Raw genomic sequence first — 16,078 nt, forward strand, 5'->3', positions numbered from 1 at the left:
CATTATTTCGGAAAAAACACACGACAAGTTTGCGTGCAAGCTCAACACACGAAGTTCGGAGCTGAAACCGGTCTTTGAGCCATCGGCAGGGAATATGCCAAGTCAGTTTTATTATTACCATTTATTATTGCCCGCATTTTGAATTATGAAAACTATAAAGATCCACGATAATGGTAACTAAGTTAAACGCAATAAAGTCTGTCCGAGACTCAGGGCGATGATATAAGGGGTCTATAAACAGATCGTAGTACAATTGTAGCTAACAACTGAAAAAATTGGTTCCATATAACTATTATACTAAAGCTTTAAAAAAAGAAGGGGGCTAATTCCCTTTTAACAACGAGAGGAAGAGATCTCACGATCACCTTGGTCTCTTCCCTTGGTTTTTTTACGACTTCCTTTCTTCTCCTTCTCAGAAGCAGGACCGTTAATTTTTAAAGCAGCCCAACCAACAAGTCCAGGAATAAAATACGAAGAGAAGGCTTTAAGCAATTCTCCTACCGCCATTTCCTGACCAGTATTTGCTTGTCCTACAAGGATTACTATAACGAAAAGTAACAGTACAGCAAGACAACCAACCAGACAGAGGAAAAAACCCTTATTGGAATCATATTCGCCATTATAATTATTCCTGGTAGTATTTCTACCACTGACACTATGGAGTTCTCTATTTTCATTAGACTGAAATGCCTCCAGGTAGATGTATCTTGCATAAGTGACAGCAGCGGAAACAGAGATAATAAAGAGAGCAATAGTTAACCCCCAGGCCGGATTAATCCTTATTCCAATAATAAGCCAGCAGAATATATAGCTTATTGGGTTTGCTCCCCATGACAAGGGAACACAAAAGTACTCTAGAAAAGTGATGAAAATTAGAAGTGAAAGAATTATAGTCATGTCCCAATGTTTATACTCTACCCAATAATATATAGAGAATCCAAATGCAGTCAGAATGATAGGAATGCTTAGAAGAGACAGAAAGTAAAAGGAAAAACAAATGGCTTTTCCTGTATTTTTCTTCTTCCTGCTACTTTCCTGTTCAAGTGTGTCCATATATACAGCCAACAAAAGGCCACTACAAATAGCAAACATCACAGATAACCATATTATTACTCTGATGTGTATACTTCGTCTTGTGCTTACAAATTTAGGTTCATGACCCTGTATAACACTCTCCGCTGTATTCACAGATGGATCCCGGATAGTAGGAAGCATAGCTAGATCCTGCTGCTGTAGAGCAAACAGAGAAAAATACAGTGATAAAAAATAATAATGATGATGATAATAATAATAATAATAATTATAACAATAATAATTTATAATAAAACAATAATAGTAATAATCACAATAATAATAATAACAACAACAATAACAAATATAAACAACCTCATTCCCATGTTGAGAACCCTGGATATGAAATTTTAATGTAATAATAATAATAATAATAATAACAATAATAATAATAATGATACAGGGCTGTCATTGAGAGGTGGGAGCCAGGGATTTCCCCTGGCTACTTTCTTGGGAAAGTAGAAGAAAAATAGAATCAAAAGAAAACCCTAGCTTTCTGATTTCCCACCTACTTTGTTGTATTTACCCTACCCAGCAACTTGAAATCTTAGTAACAGCCCTGATAATAAATTATAAATTATAATTGTTATGATAGTGGTGAAATGTCTGTGGAACTGTAAAGAAGTAAGGTATAACTGTGCTTGTACTGATTGTCATTGGCCCCCTTAGAACTGCTAGCAAAATATTCAATCAGATCTAAAGAACTTAGCAGGTCTTGATGGAAGTATGCAGCCATTAAAGAATGCTTGAGAAAGGTGATGGAAACCTAACGCAACAGGGGTCACCTGGTACCAGGGAATGATCTGGTTGGCAAAGACCAAAAAACCATCAGACCTAATAAAGGTTTTCCAAAGACTTAAAATTGAGTAAAAAAATATTAAGAACTAGAATCAAAATGGAGCCGTTGATTGAGGGCATTTATCACAGTTTGAATATTATGTTTGCTGTGCCTTCTCTGTGGAAACCGAATGTAACAAGGTAGATACCGTGACGGCACACTGCGACAAGTGCCACCTTACTGCATGTCCCTACAAAAAAACATGTGCTTACAAAGCAAAACCATTTGTAGGGATGCAGTCACATACTCATGTTGTGTAGCAACTTTTCACCTACACATGCACCGTACTTTGATAAATTAAATCAACAGTACAACATCTCCCCTCTACTTGTATAGGAAATGGGAAAAAGAAAAGAGAATGTCTAGTTTGATTTTGGGGTTATTTACCCTTTTTGCTTTATTTCCTTTGACTAGAGACTTCAAAACTGACATAATGACATACAAAGACTAGAGCCACATGAGCTCTTCTTGTTTATGTACCCAGTTACAGCACATTTGACCTTCAAATCACGATTTTTCTTACAAACTAATTTACAACTCCATAGCAAAGTTATTACAGTTTATGAAAACTGTAATAACAAAAATACATAAACTAGCCTTTTCATTGATATGTGAAATTTTTATGGAGAATGATTATAATTAAGTATGGTAAGATAGCACTCATAGCTGTAGAAATCAAAGTCATATGATCTACTATTCATGGGCTACTTAAGCCGAGAAAGAGAACTTAAAGTTAGTGAAAAACAAATGCAGAAACGAGCAAAATGGCAGTGATAATCAAACAAAAGCCTGGTTACCTTGAGTTCTGTGAGATGCACATTAATCATGTTGTTGATTATGTTGTAAGCATATCTTTTAGAGCAATAAATTGATTGACATTTTCAATGAAACAAATTTTTACTAACTGTGTCAAGTTACCAACAATCGGCAACAAAATGAGTTGAGACACTTCGCCCAAAAGTAGGCTTTTTTACGTTTTATGAACTTCAAAAGGAGGAAATATAGCTTTCCTCCCCCATCCCCTCCGTACAATGTTGGGCCCTTGTTCTAGCTACCTATAGAAAACAACAAACACCAACAACACACAGCAATCATGGCTATTTTATCGTCCACCCCACCCTTATCAAATAGCCAAACTTCGAATAAAAACTTCGAACTTACTAGGGATATATTCAAATACAATATATTATCTGCCATCGATTCCTACCGATCACACTTAGTTACCAGAGGAAAATCAATCATTCGGTACGTGGGTATGCTGCGTAATTACTTGAAATCACTACCGAGTACAAAGATTGTCAAAACTAATTTTCCCTCGAAAAACACAGGAAAGGGATTATATGGGTATCTTATCTATCTTCTGAAAAACGATCCGGGGAATATAGTAATCTCAACTAGTTACCGTCTCCTAACTGGTGCTAATAGGACAACAGCGTGTAGATTTCAATTCAGACAATCGGCAACAAAATGAGTTGAGACACTTCGCCCAAAAGTAGGCTTTTTTACGTTTTATGAACTTCAAAAGGAGGAAATATAGCTTTCCTTCCCCATCCCCTCCGTACAATGTTGGGCCCTTGTTCTAGCTACCTTTAGAAAACAACAAACACCCCAACTTTGAATGGAGGGGACAGGGGAGGGGTGCGGATTCTTTTGTTCTCCGAAGTCACCCTATTTAAGTACAATGTCTCAACAATTTTGTCGCCGATTGAAGGCTCATTTTTAGTAACCTTGAACGCTAGATATACTAACCATTAGATATCTGGTTACCATTAATTTGGAGCCCTGGAAGTGTCTGTCTTATTTTTTAAGGAAGTCAAAAATTAAGGAGTAAAATTCAAAAGCTATTAGCTTTCAAAATAACCACTTACCTGATACAGTACTCCTCTAAGAAATCTTTTCTTTTTGTCATCTGATATGTTGCAACAAAATGCAGGAATTTGTATCTCTAATTCTTGTCTTTGAAATGTCACAAAAATGGAACCCAAGGACAAAATTTGAGGCAACCATTCAGGAACATTAGCATACAGACAGTGTATGCTCCAAGTAAACTTTGCTGGTTTTGAATTGGATGTTTTATTGGGCCCAAAAACATTTACTCTTACAAGAAATGATGGCTTTGAGCCTTCAGGATACAAGGCATCAGATATGTTAAAATTGCTCTCACCCTTTGTTAAGCTTGTGTAAACTTGTTCAAAGGTGGAACTGCAAGATGTTGAGTTGGTAGAATTCAAGCAATGCTTGAAGACATCAGCCTGATCAATGTCTTCAGCAAAAGACATTATAATGTGGAGGATGCTGCACCAAATAATGAGCCAAACATTTTCCACTACGTGCATGCTTGTAATGTATCTGTTCAGTGCACTGAAAACTTCTCAAAAAGCTGAATAAACAAAACAAAAAAAAAAGTTTACTTTACTTTAAGCAACAGTTTACTACTACTAATGTAACCTGTATGATTAGGACTATCAGACAGCCTTTATTAATTTCACTATATAAAAGCTTTGTTACACAACATCTAAAATACTGTAAAACTTTAACACTCCAAACATAAAACCTGACAGAACATTGACAAAGGGCTATACCCTAGCTCACTTTAAGTGCAGAAGTAATCCCTAAATAAATTAAATTCCCTATCAATCTTAATATGTGGCTGCAAACAGTACTTTTACATAATCTCGTTGTTTGTTGTCATTTGTCGTTTTTTTACATTTGTTGTTCTACGCTTATAAAATGTGCATGACAGGGTCAACTTTTGGATTTGGGGTTTTTAATACTGTTTTATAACAGTAATTTTCTGTTCCTTAAAAACTTGCTAAGGAAATTAAGGCACTCTCCATTTGTCAGAACTGGCCGGGCCAGACTTATTCCCACTGGAATGAGAATTTCACTTTTAATCAAAACTATCCAGACAGATGATTTTTCAGCAAAATCTCTTTGGAAAACACTGATTTCATTTGCTAACTGACTTGTCCAGTAATGGTCTGGCCGGCCAGTTCTGACAAATTGAAAGTGCCCTTAGTTTCAGTTTTATTTCTGTTCGATATTGCATTTAAAGCCCCTCTAACTATCTAAGTGAATACGAATCTGTCGAATGGGGCGATCTACGAGTAGCATATTCCTTTCTTGTACGGAAAGACTTCTCACAGGCAGGGACAGAATTGCAACAAGTTGTAGCATTTTCCATGGGGAACGTGGAAGAGCATTGTTTCTGCAGCTCCCGCACAGGCTAACTACCTCATTGAATACTGTATTTAGTTAAGCATTTGGGGTAAATATAGGGTCAAAGACTCCATGCAATAATTTTGCAATATATATATCATGCATATCATAATCCTGCAATAATAATGTTTGTTCCAAAAAGACTTCCAAGTCTGTTCATCTGCAAAGCCTTCTGGGAGTTCCGCCGGCCATTTTGTCATTTTTTGACATAGATGGAAGGTAATTCTTGATTGGGCATTGCCCTCACGGTCAGCCCAAAGAAAATGGACTACCCTGGGACCTGGCTCTGCAGCCCCTTACATAAGCCATACAGGTATGAGCCGCCCCATTGGGTAGGGTTTTTGCACTGTTTTGGTCTGAAAACAGGTATACACTTTGCCCATTATGGTCTGGAATCGGGTATAGTTATCAAGGAAGCTACGCAGTGTTTGAACGTATTTACCGTTTCAATTCCAAATGAGCAATAAATAATTAAATATGCAAATTAAATTATGGGGGAAAAAGGCTTTAAAAAACTTTGGCGAGCGAGGGGAGCCGAGCGGCAGTCTGAGGAGGGGAATGGGTCCACCACTCGGCTCGCTTCGCTCGCCGATTTTTGCTGCTTCACCCCGTTTTATAACCCTTTCCCCACTACGGATGCCGGTCTCCTACTGAAAATGGGCAAGGTGCATGGTCAAAACGAAACATAAACACAATTATGTCGCGTGATGTACGCACTTATTGGAAAGACGTCTCAATCGCGTGGATTTCGAGTAATTAGTGTAACTCTTCATAAAATAATACAAACCTTCGATAGACTGTTCACAGCGTCCTATTTTTCCACAAAATCGTCGAGATCTAGCGCTTAACGGGTTAACACTCATCTCCATACTCCAAAATGACGTTGACACGCGCTACGGGCGGCCATCTTGGTTCTGTCAAATCTCTTGTCAAATCTCTCAAATCTACTTAGGGCCGGGCCAGGGGGCCGGACATTGGGCCGGGGGAAGGGTTGGGTTCTTTCTTCTCGCCTGCTCCCAAAGCGTCCCTCGCCCGCTAAGAAGTTAAGGTAAATGGGAATATTTTGATGGAAATAGTTTTAGTAAATGATATTATAATTAAGGGCAACAAAAGGAATCAACAGAAATGCATTGATTAGCTATTCTACTGGAATGAACTACTTATTCCGGAGCTGTTCAAAACACTCACGCCCGGGGGGAGGGGTGGTGGGTACTGCCATATATGGGCTATATAGGTATGTGCCGCTGTGAAGGGTATGGTTTTCAAGTAGTTTACTCTAGGATAGGGTATATAAATCAGAGCGTTTGGGTCTAGAAAAGGGTAACATTTTTTAGGAAACTGATCAGTTGGTTGAAGATGTTAGTCTAGACTAGGCAAACCGGGAATTGCCACTCAAAAATATTAAAAAATCAAACCGACAAGTTTTAACTTACGCAATTCATTCTAAAAGCTACTCTAGGATAGGGGGATTTGGGGAGTTTAGTCTAGTGTAGGGTAACAAAATTCAGCTGAACCACTAGTGTAAGGTATAGGCTGAGGGTTCCAGGGTCCCAGTGGCACATCCCCACCCAACAATCCCTTAAGTACCCTCCAGGTAATCACGTGTTTACAAATTCGAGCAAGAAACGCGAGAATGTTTAACCAGTGATAAAACACCGCTGTTCTTGTTTTAAACATTTAATTTTTTGGGTCTGTTTACAAGGAGGGAGGGTAACCCTGGTGCTGGGGCTACCCTAGTACTCGCACATTTCTTCTTTACACGACTAAAGTTTTTCAATCCATTGGATATGCAAACAACTACACAATCGGCAAACAACTATACAATCGGGGTGTTTTTAGATCTTGCCAAGGCATTCGATACAGTAGATCGTCAAATTCTTTTAGGAAAGCTTGAATACTGTAGAATAAGAGGAGTTAATGATAACAATATAATAATAATAATAATTTATGAACTTATTGTGCGCAACTTAACATATGAGAATGATCAGCTACGCATTACAACTGCATAACTTTACAAAAAATAACAATAAAAAGAACATATATGAATGCAACTAAGTAACTGAATATAAAATTGATCACCAATATACAGTTCTAAAAAGATAAGTCTTGATATGCGCCTAAAAACTGTTCACATTGGTAATCGCATGAACTTCTTTTGGAAGAGAGTTCCAGAGCGCTGCTACCATTCGAATAGCTGGCATAGAAAGTAAAAAACTACCTAAAGATCTAAGATTATATAAAGACGATTTAATTGTTAGTAAATGGCACAGATATTTAGGGACAAGGCCGTGAATGTCTTTGAACGTAATAAGCAATATCTTAAATTATATAAGGGCTTTAACAGGTAGCCAATGCAGACCACACAGAAGGGGTGAGATGTCGCAAAGCCTGGGCGCATTACAAACTGGCCTGGCTGAGGCGTTCAAAACTCTCTGCAATTTGTTAAGCCGGTAGTTGGGCAGCCCATACAAAAGACTGTTGCAATAATCAACACGAGATGCAATAAATGCATGGACAAGCATTTCCTTTGATTCTCGAGACAAATACTTGCGAATTAGCTAGATCTTATGCAATTGAAAAAAGGCAACACCACATAACTTGCTAATACTAGTTGACATAGTGAACTGCTCATCAAACTATGAGCCTAGGTTGCCTTAGACTGATTTAGAAATTACTTAAATAATAGGAAGCAAATAGTTAAATACAAAAAAGTTAATTCAGTAAGTTTGACTATTAAATGCGGGCTACCACAAGGATCAGTGCCAGGAGCTCTGCTCTTTCTTATCTACGTGAATGACATATGTGAGAGCTCTAAAATCTTAAATTTCATTCTTTTTGCAGATGACACAAATTTGTTTTTAAGTGGTGAAAATATACATACTTTAAACAATGCCATCAATCATGAACTCAAAAATGTTACAACATGGCTTGCTTCAAATAAACTATCTTTAAACTTAAACAAAACTCATTTTATGGTGTTTAAACCAAAAAAGGAAAACATCATTGCATGACAAAACAATAACCGGAAATGGGAAAAAAATTCCAAAAAGTTAAAGATACGAAATTTCTTGGACTAAATGTTGATGATGAACTTTCATGGAAATATCGTATAAATCGGGTGACAACTAAAATATCAGTACGCATGGACAGTACGCGCCACCACGCGCGCGATTAAATGGCTTTTTTTCACTGCTAGCAAAGACAAATACTGGAATTTCTTGTGTTTTGATTGAAAGAAGAGCCTTATATATCACAAATTCTGTTAAAGTTATGATCAATTGGTAACAGAACTTCGTGTCGTCCAATTCGGTGTGTACTGATTATAATCGTGATTAAACAAATCTACAGTGATTATTTTGAAGCCAACATGTCAAATATTAAAAAAATGTGGACAGGTATTAATGAATTATTGTTTCGCCGTAAGAAAAATCTCTAGAATATTACTGCAATTAAGGACCCAAACAATAAGAATAAACTAGTCTAGGATTCGTTACACATTCCTAACATTGTCAATGAACATTTTGCGTCTGTTGGGAGTAAACTCCCAAATAAGATTCCTTCTTCTCAACAACATTATCTCGACTTTGTTAACAAAAACATGTTTCTGATGCCATCTTTCTTTTTTCAACCATTAACATATGACTGTGTAAAAACTGAAAAATTATCTCTACCTAATAACAATTCAAATTACACGGTTTATACTTCTCCCCGACAAAGTTACTAAAATGCTCAATTGACATCATAGCCCCTGTTCTTTCAGAAGTATTTAATATTTCTATCAGCCTAGGGAGATATCCTACAAAATTGAAATTGTCCAAAATTGTGCCTGTTTTTAAATCCGATGATGAGACGGACCCAAATAATTATAGACCTATATCTTTATTATCAAACTAGAATATTTGAAAGGCTCATGTATACCAGAATGATGAATTACATTGAGAAACACAATTTAGTTTACTCTTCCCAGTACGGCTTTCACAAAGGACATTCTACTCAACATGCTACACTAGACATCGTTAATGCAATCCAGGCCAATATGAATCAAGGTCTATACTCTTGTGGCGTGTTTATTGGCCTCAAAAAAACTTTTGATACCGTTGACCATAATATTCTGCTTGATAAGCTCAACTTTTATGGCTTTCGTGGATTAATCAACCGATGGTTTTCCTCATATCTTAATGACCGCACCCAAACTACTCAAATTGCTGACCACATATCAAATAAAGCCTCAATCAGCTTTGGAGTTCCTCAAGGTTCCGTTTTAGGTCCTCTTCTCTTTTTTCTATACGTTAATGATATCCACTAGTGCTCTACTAAACTTGAATTCTATCTTTTCGCTGATGATACCAATACACTTTTTGCGGAAAAAAATTTGAAAATTATTGAAACAGTAGTCAATACTGAATTGTGCAAACCTGGTGCAAACTGTACGACTGGTTAACATCTAATAAGCTAACTCTTAACATTAGTAAATCCAACTTTGTAATCATTCATCCTAAACAAAAAAAGCCTCATTGTAAACCTTACATATGTTTATTTGACAAAGAGAAAAATGAGTTTGCTACTCTTGAATCCAAGGAATATATTAAATATCTTGGCATTTTGATTGATAAAAACCTTACCTGGCAACATCATATTGACACTGTCTCTTCAAAAAATCAGCAAAACGGTTGGCTTACTCGCAAAATTGCGTCATTTTGTACCCCGGCAAATTCTTCTAAAAATTAATCAGTCACTTATTTATCCGTATATTACATATGGCCTTGCTGCTTGGGGCCAAGCAGCAAAGACACATCTCAATAAAATTCTATTGCTACAAAAAAGAGCTCTTCGGATAATAAACTTCTCGGATAGACGCGATCACGCAGTATCTCACTTCATTGACGCCAACGTTTTACCCTTAAACTTCTTATATTATTAGACTATATCAAATCTTATGCATGATGTCCATAACAATATGGGACCTTCTGGCGTTTTAAATCTATTTCAAAAAATAAGTAGCTGCCACTACTACAATACAAGAGCATCGGCTTCAGGAAATTTTTACGTTAACAGTTCCGATCTAGAATTATATAAACTGTCTTTCTCTCGCTTTGGGGCTAAGCTGTGGAATGAGATACCCTGTAACATCCGACAACTCCCCAAGAATAAGTTCAAAAAAACACCCTGCAAAGTACTTTTTGATATTCTGAATTCCGAAGATGACTATATTGATACGCCCACCTTAGGTAAAAAGGTAAAATTAACCAAAAATGTCGAAGAATAAATTCTTGCTTATTAGTTTCTACTTTTACAATTTATTTGTTTAATTCTTTTTCCTTTAGTCTGTTATCTAGTCCTCATCCATACTACGATTTTTATTTCATTTATTTGTAACTAACTGTAAATTTTCCTTATAGTTAATAGCCTTAGTCTTTGTTTCTTATATTTTGCACGCATTGTCCCGCCTCGAATAGCCTTGCTAGCTACGAGCAATACTTTTGTAATTTTATTTGTTTATTAATAAAGTTTTGTTATTTGTGTTGAAAAAATCGGACTCCCGCGATTTTATTAATCACTCGTATGATTACAGACCGAACTGGACTCCACTCAGTCCAATTACCATTACTGTAACATAATCTGGACTAGTACATATCCCACTAGACTTCAAGCTATCTCAGGTTTGATACAAAAAAAGATAATTAGGATTATGACGTTTTCTAAGTTTAATGAAGAGTCAAAACATTTGTTTCAATCACTAGATCTATTGAATATTTACGAACTTAATACTTACTTTCTAGCTCTATTTACGTTTTCATATTTCAATGGAACATTACTTGCTATTTTTGAATATTATTTCACAAAGAATGAACATTTACATAGATTATCAAAGAACAAATTCTGGTAAATTCTCAGTGAAATACAGAGAGGCAAAATTATGGAACAATCTGCCTGAAAACTTAAGAAATCAGAAATCTCATGGCCGATTTAAAAGGATGATTAAGAAATATACAGTTGTAAGTATTCCAAAAATTGATAATTAATTATTTTTATAGATAGATGTTATTTTTTTTAAATTTAATTAGTCGCTATTGAGATATTAATTATTTAATTTTTCTTTTATATTGTCAAACACTTTTATCATGAGCCCGTGGCTCGGGGGATTGGGAGACCACCCCCTGAGTATCTGACATTAAATAAATTATCTTATCTTATCTTATCTTATCTTATTAAGCTTGCATCATTTCATTAAAATTCGATAGAGTTTATATTGTAATATTAAGCGCCAAACAATATGTTAGTAATTTGATTGATAAGTAAAGTTGGGCGATCACCTCTGAAAACCTCAGCAGAGCTGGCTGAGATCTCCTGCTCATGTATACCTACGAATACCAAATATGTACAATATTAATTTTTACAATAATGGGCAAATAAATAAAATAAATAAATGGATAAATAAATAAATAAATAAATAAAAGGCAAGCAAGGTTAATTACCCTGGCGCTAGGCAGGGTAACCCTACCTGAAAGCTAGGGTTATCATAGCCAGAGTGTTATCCTATCTGCCTTGTAAACACTCTGCTAGCGGATATTCAAGCGTGACCACAGGTAGCCCAAGATCGAAATATGAGCATCGGCATTCTTGCGTAACATCCGAAAAATAAGGATTTGTACGAGGAAAAACCTACCGTTTCTGTGACTTACGAAAATAAACGGATTTCAATAAAAAAGCATACCTTTCTTACAATGTGTGTTAAGTCTCTCCTGTGTGGTCCACGGGCCGATTTATGGTCGTTTTATCGGTTTTAGGGGCACTTTTCTACACTTTGGTAGTTTTAGAAAGTCTTAGACGGGCCTTTTCGTCTCATCCGATCCCTGATGGGTCCGGTCGAAAGTTCGAGGACATGGAGTAGCCATACTTTCGTTCGTAGATTCTTATGGAGCTTTTGTCTTTTAATAGACCGGGACTTTCAGAAAAACTCTTTTTTAAACAAAAATCAACGATATAAAAGAAACTTGAAGTTTCGCTGATTTTTGTTTTAAAATGAATTTCTAAATCAATTCTTATCACACACCTTTTTTATGATACAAAAATTGCAATAATTCTCGGTAATAAATATGAATAACACAACCTCAAAATATCTTAGGGAAGTTAGTAGAAAAACCCCGAATATCTTAGACGAAGGTAACGGTTGTCCAAAAAATTTAGCCCCGCTCGAAATTTCTATGCATTGCTCACTCCTGCCCTATCAGCACGTTTCCAGGAGCATAGCGTCCATGCGCACATACGCCCGTGCGTACAGCCAAAATCTCAAAATTATATATATTTCTTTTTTCTTGAAAGCATTTTTACCATACGCCACTAGCTTGCACATCTCCCATAATGTCCCCCAAAATTTGCCCCCCAAAATTTTGCATAAGCATTGTTATCAATTTCTCTTGGGACGGCTTTAATACCTAGGAGAAACGAAAAACAAAGATTATGCAAAATTTGGGGGGGCAAATTTTGGGGGACATTATGGGAGATGTGCAAGCTAGTGGCGTATTTTAAATCGGGTTGATTGATAAATCTTTTGCATTATTTTGGTGCATGTATTTTCCCCTCTGGAGGGTAAACTCGCTGTTTGCTTGTAACCCTCTTGAACATGTTGAAGGTGTCACTGTTTTGCCACTGTACCTTACTGATAACACTAGAGATGTAAAATAACCAAGTAAATACTGCCCTTCTCTTCGTATTTTAATATTTACTGAAACGGTCCGGCGGAAAACGCAACAAATGGCATTTCTGAGCGCGTAAATTTGAAAACTTTTCTGGGAAAGAATGCCCCCACACCCTTAGTTTGCAGTACCTTCAGAGGTCTAACCTTTCTTTCCGTGGGTACATTTTCAAAACCTCACTCTTCGCCCCTGATTTCGGTAGGCACCTGAGGCGTTCAGGACAAGACGCCAACATTTTAACAATACAGATTTCGCTGAGGAAAATAATTCAGGCCTGCCGGGAAGCCTGAACTTTTCAGGCTTTCTTTTCGTAACTGCATACTGGTAAGTTGCGTATTTAACTGTGATGACCTTCTCCGCATACCACGTTTCAATATGAAATTCATAGTTTTCATCTCATGCAATATACATGATTGTCTTTTTGTAAAAAAAAAATGTATACTTAATTCAATTTTTTTTTCTATTTTTTCCTTCGTATTAATTGTTGTGATATTATCATGTGTATAACCTCTGCTCGCCTCGACTTTAGCTGTTGCCCTGAAGTTGCTGACAATTGGATGCACTGCATGCAAAGTAAGTACAAAATTACTCGGGATAATAAGTTAAGGCAATTTTATTGTAAACTTTTGCACAGAATAGTAGCCACCAACAAGGAATTGAAACGCTTTGAGATAACTGCGCATGAAATGTGTTATGTGTAACGAGAATGACTCTATTGAACATGCATTCTTTAAATGTCAGTCTTGTAAGAAATTATGTGACAAATCCCTTCAGAAGTTCAACAACTTGCACAATACAAACGTTAGCCCTACTTCGCTGCAGATTTTCTCAATCTACCAACTGTAACTATCAATCTAGCTGATAAACAGATAAAGGATTTGCGTCTTCTTCTGTTATATGTAAAACAGTACCACTACGCTTGCAAAACAATGCAAAAGAACGCTACTACATCCGAATTTATATCCGAGTTAATTATTCAGCTTAAAATAAATTCTTTTGATGTGATTGCGTTCCTTTCCCAGTCATCCCAAATTAAAATGATTTTTAGGCGGCGCAAACAAATCTTCTCCATTCAGTAAAACCTTCTCGTAGTAATACCTTTGTCTGTGCACTCAGGTCTCTTTCAACTTCTCTATGTACTGTAATGAGTGTATTTAGCTGTCTGTTCTTGCTTACATGTACTGTACACATCATGTAAGTTTTTTTTTTAAGTTAACAATAAAGTTGAATAATAATAAAAAATAGCTGTTGCTAACTGCGGGAATCCCAAAGTATCTGTTCTTTCGTAAAATTTGTTGAGAATTAATGAACTGACTCGTGAACTGAACAGAACTGAACTACAGTAGGGGTCAAAATTTAAAGGTCAAATGAACCTGAGCCACGCCCAACCTCGTCCCCAGGCTTTCCTCCTCCCATTTTCTTAGTAAAGGAAAGCCCTGGCGACAAGGTTGGGCACGCCCAGATTGGTCCAGTTCTAATTTTACGAAGAACATCCCACTCCTCAAATTTCACAAGGAGTGCAAAGGGCCTTTTATTGGTAGCTGAGATTTGCACCAGTAGAGAAACAATATCATGACATAACATATGCAATGATTTCTGTAATAACTCTACCAAAAGCGTCAGGTTTCGTGGGTCATGGGGTAGTATCGAGTTCACTGAATTGGAACAAGTAGTGTGAGGGAGTCGGGAAAGAAGGCAAATCGCGTGCTTTTAAATTGCTGTCTAACAATGCAACATTCACTCCACTCCGCCCGAATTTCAAGCCGAGGATGTGCACAGCAGACCCTTGTGCGTCCTATAACCGAGTATTCAAGTACAGATTGGAATCCGCATGCCGCAAAGTGAGTCGGTTCAAAGGCGAGCGGCCAGATTTCCGGGAGATTCGGGTTTAACGATAGCCTATCAGAGATCCACAAATGTGTCTTTCTTAATGGACGAACTTAATTGGTCATCACTGCAAGAGCGCGAAGAACATTCATTTAACTTTCACATTTTTGTAAGATCTTGTATAATTTAGTCGCTTTGCCCATTCCTAAGTGAATTATCTCTTAATACCCATAATACCTCCAGTACCAGAGGAACTCCCATAGCATGACAAAAAACCTTTGATTTTTGCGCTCCCTATACCTGTGTGCTATTTCCGCATTTGGCCGCAGTTAAGTAGTTATGAGTTTTTTGTCATTATTTACTACCTCCCCGCTTGTCATGCACGATTAGCCTTCAGCTGTGTTTTTGGTAAATTTAAAAAAACTTATGGAGTGGGGTTTAAATCAGGCTGAACTGCCTAAAACATCTAAACATTGATCTTTATTAAGACTTTCTTATACTTATTACAGGTTTCCTATGCATGATATACAAAATTAATTACAAACATAAATCTACTCTCGGCGTTAGTTTTCTAAGAATTCATTTTAGTGAGCTTTTCTAACTCGAATTATTAGTTTAGGTAAACTGAGAACTATAATCTGCGATATCGTAAATCCTTACAACAATATCAAGCACCTTAAGAGGTAATTTCCAAATTAGTTACTGGAAAAGGTATGCTTTGCCAGGCTGGGCAATTTCCCATTCCTGGGAGAGCAATACTTTCATTTTTACTAAAATTATGGCTTAATGGTCATCTACAATTCGTGATATTAATTACAACTTGGGTCAGTTGACATGCTGAGCTCAAGTTCCTTTTTCTTCTCTCTTTCAATGTTGGCTTCAAAACTAGAAAAATCCACTGAAAAGCCATTACATAACAACCATGGAAAGGAGAAAGGGAGGAACCAGGACTGTGTCACCCTCCTTGCTATAATCTGGTAACCTACAGTAAATAAATTAAATTTGCCAATAAATAAATGGCAAGCAGTTAATGTACATTGATAAAAGCAGTAAATTTTGTTTGATAATAAATTACAATTCAAACAAAAAAGACTGTCGTACAGTCAACCTATATTAAATGATTATGTGACCCCCAATTTTTTCAAAAAATTAGTTACATAGCATATCAAACATAGCATTCAAAATTATGCCTTTACCCAGCCTAGTCCCCATGCATTTTCCGCTCGGTCATTCCTGGACTCTACCATGAGCTGTGACGTCACCGCGAGAGACACTCGCCGAGAACTCCGTTCTCTTGCCCGCTCTCTCCCAGACTTCGCGCGGACAATGCATCAAGAGAGAACGCCTCGGGACTAGGCTGGTTTTTACCCAGTACATGAAAGGAAAAATGCTAGGAGCCCCTATGGCCACAGCTTATTAAAACTGG

General features: G+C 36.9%; 1 protein-coding gene across 1 annotated transcript in view; it reads right to left on the reverse strand.

Moving 5' to 3' along the window:
- Positions 1–6,033, reverse strand: part of LOC140922479 (uncharacterized) — a 6,340-nt gene extending 307 nt beyond the window's left edge. The window contains exons 1-3 of the mRNA XM_073372460.1: positions 5,916–6,033; positions 3,778–4,289; positions 1–1,230 (exon numbers count right to left, since the gene is read on the reverse strand). The exon at positions 1–1,230 is cut by the window's left edge and continues 307 nt beyond it. Of these exons, the coding sequence (XP_073228561.1) occupies positions 334–1,230; positions 3,778–4,245 (1,365 nt within the window). The 5' untranslated portion in view covers positions 4,246–4,289; positions 5,916–6,033 and the 3' untranslated portion in view covers positions 1–333. The remainder of the gene's footprint in view (positions 1,231–3,777; positions 4,290–5,915) is intronic.
- Between the last annotated feature and the right edge of the window lie 10,045 nt (positions 6,034–16,078).

This window comes from Porites lutea, chromosome 13 (assembly GCF_958299795.1).
Source record: "Porites lutea chromosome 13, jaPorLute2.1, whole genome shotgun sequence".
Lineage (NCBI taxonomy): Eukaryota > Metazoa > Cnidaria > Anthozoa > Scleractinia > Poritidae > Porites > Porites lutea.